The sequence below is a fragment of the Limulus polyphemus genome, unplaced genomic scaffold (genome assembly GCF_000517525.1).
Source record: "Limulus polyphemus unplaced genomic scaffold, Limulus_polyphemus-2.1.2 Scaffold2815, whole genome shotgun sequence".
Lineage (NCBI taxonomy): Eukaryota > Metazoa > Arthropoda > Merostomata > Xiphosura > Limulidae > Limulus > Limulus polyphemus.
Genome location: NW_013668425.1, coordinates 96550 through 98715, shown reverse-complemented (window position 1 = coordinate 98715; position 2166 = coordinate 96550). Strand labels below are relative to the sequence as shown.

Sequence of the window (2166 nt, the reverse complement as noted above, 5' to 3'; positions counted from 1 at the left end):
CTCCCTAACCACTTGGCCATGCCGGGCCCAACTATCCAAATAATTGAAATATTACCATTCCTGTGGAAATACCCCAACAATAGCGCATACTATTTATGTTTAAAGTCATTAATTAATACTAGAAATAAATGACTTTATAATACCACAATGATGTTCTTATTTAATTATACATTACACGTTTCGCTTTACAGTATTCTTCCGGTTTGTGTTCTACTGAACGCTCCTGAAGAAGCTGTAAAGCGAAACGTAGAGTGTTTAATTAAATAAGTACAACATTTTGGTGTTATAAAGTCGTTTATTTCTGGTATCAGTATCTTCTATACACCAATATACACTACAGAAATTAAATAATGAACATCAATTATTTTCCCTTTAATACAACTCCAACAATGCTTCTCTAACACTGGCGCCCTCCAGTGGTAAAGCGGTATGTCTGCGGACTTACAACGCTAGTAACCGGGTTTCGATACCCGTGGCGGGCAGAGCACAGATAGCCCTTGTGCAGCTTTGTGCATAATTACAAACAAACAAACTAACACTGATTGAACGCTAAGTATTATTAGCGTGTGACTTGGGTGTAGGGGCGGAATTTTATTTTTATTTGTTATTTATTAAATTTTATTTATTTTTATATCAGCTATAATACCTTTCATATGAAATAAGTTGATTTTTGTAAGTTTTAATGTTTGAAGGAAAAATCTCAACTTTTTCGTCTTTAACCATGCCATTTGAAAACAGTGTTCCAGTGAATTACTTAGATGATACTGTATAAACAATAAACATACTGATTCTATTTTAGTTACCAATCTCCTCTAGGCTTATATATCATTTTCCTTCTCACGTGTTATCTTTGTTTTTCTTCACTTTTAATTTAAACAAGAACTACATTAACTTCATATTGACTAGGTCTCCTCGCCTTAATTAAACCATGAATACGTCACAAAATATTTGAAGAAAAACAAACCTACCAGTTTACCGCGTTTACTTAGATACCCTTCGAGTTTTGGCATACCAGAAAGAGACTTGCAACGAATTAGCCCTTGATTACTTGTCCTGAACATAGCTGTTAAGATTTAGTTTTTATCACTGTCTACAAAGTACAAGTAATATAGTTGTGCTTTCAACAAGACGTACACAGGAAATGAATTATGCACGCGGATGGGCGCAACCGTTCACTTCCTCTGTACAACTATAAAATTGTAATCACTTCGGGTTCCTTTATTACACCAAGGAATTAAACACGAAGTCTGATGTGTCAACATTTCGCAATAAACACAAATAACCATTTAAAACATATACGACTGAGTAAGAATAACACATCAGATAATGTCATTTTTTTTATGAATAACTGTAAACAAGTCCTGTCAAAGCGAAATTATATATAACTATGTCAATGACGTTTATATTTTCATAACGTCAGTGGCACTGATAACATCTTTAATCTTATCATTCTTCCAGCTAAATATGAAATATTTTGATAAATCATTCAGACGTATGTGAACATATACATTAGCTATAATATATACGCCTACCGATATCCGCCAACTCATGTGTCTTATTTTACACCAGTGTTTCTCAAGCGGATTTGCCAGACGACCCCCGCGTCCGGGCTTTGATCATCGCGACCCCAATTATCTGTACAAGGATGTAAAATAAGTTCGTCGTGGTTCATAACAAAGGTGATATGTGCACCTCTCGGACTCGTAAAAAAAAATTTGACTCAGCGCAGATAGCTCGTGACTCCGAAACCTGTTCGCATTTTCTTTAGGGATCGCGACCCACCGTTCGAGAAACACTGCCTTACATAATGCACATATTGTTATAACAAAAGAGGAATGACTTGTAAATACTCCATTACACAATAGGCCTAACTCGAAAAAAAAAGATTTTAACTTTAAAATGTAGGTAATGGTACAAAAGAAAAACTCTTCTGGAACAGAAAATAAATATGCTTACCAAAATTAATATACTAAACATAAAGAAAATAAGGAATAACTCAAATAACACGTAATGCTCCCCGATGACTTAGCGGTAAGGCTTATATAGTATTATTATTAGTAGTAATGTTTTCATAACAAACTCCACCCTACTGAAAAACAACATCCGCTGAACTTCAAAGAAAAGTCTTTATGGACACCTCCATCAAACAGAGAACCACATTTAGAG

General features: G+C 34.6%; 1 protein-coding gene across 1 annotated transcript in view; it reads right to left on the bottom strand.

Annotated features, from left to right (window-relative positions):
* LOC106467969 overlaps positions 1-1171 on the bottom strand; it is a 17884-nt gene extending 16713 nt beyond the window's left edge. The window contains exon 1 of the mRNA XM_013928359.2: positions 969-1171. Within this exon, the coding sequence (XP_013783813.1) occupies positions 969-1061 (93 nt within the window). The 5' untranslated portion in view covers positions 1062-1171. The remainder of the gene's footprint in view (positions 1-968) is intronic.
* Positions 1172-2166: the final 995 nt, after the last annotated feature.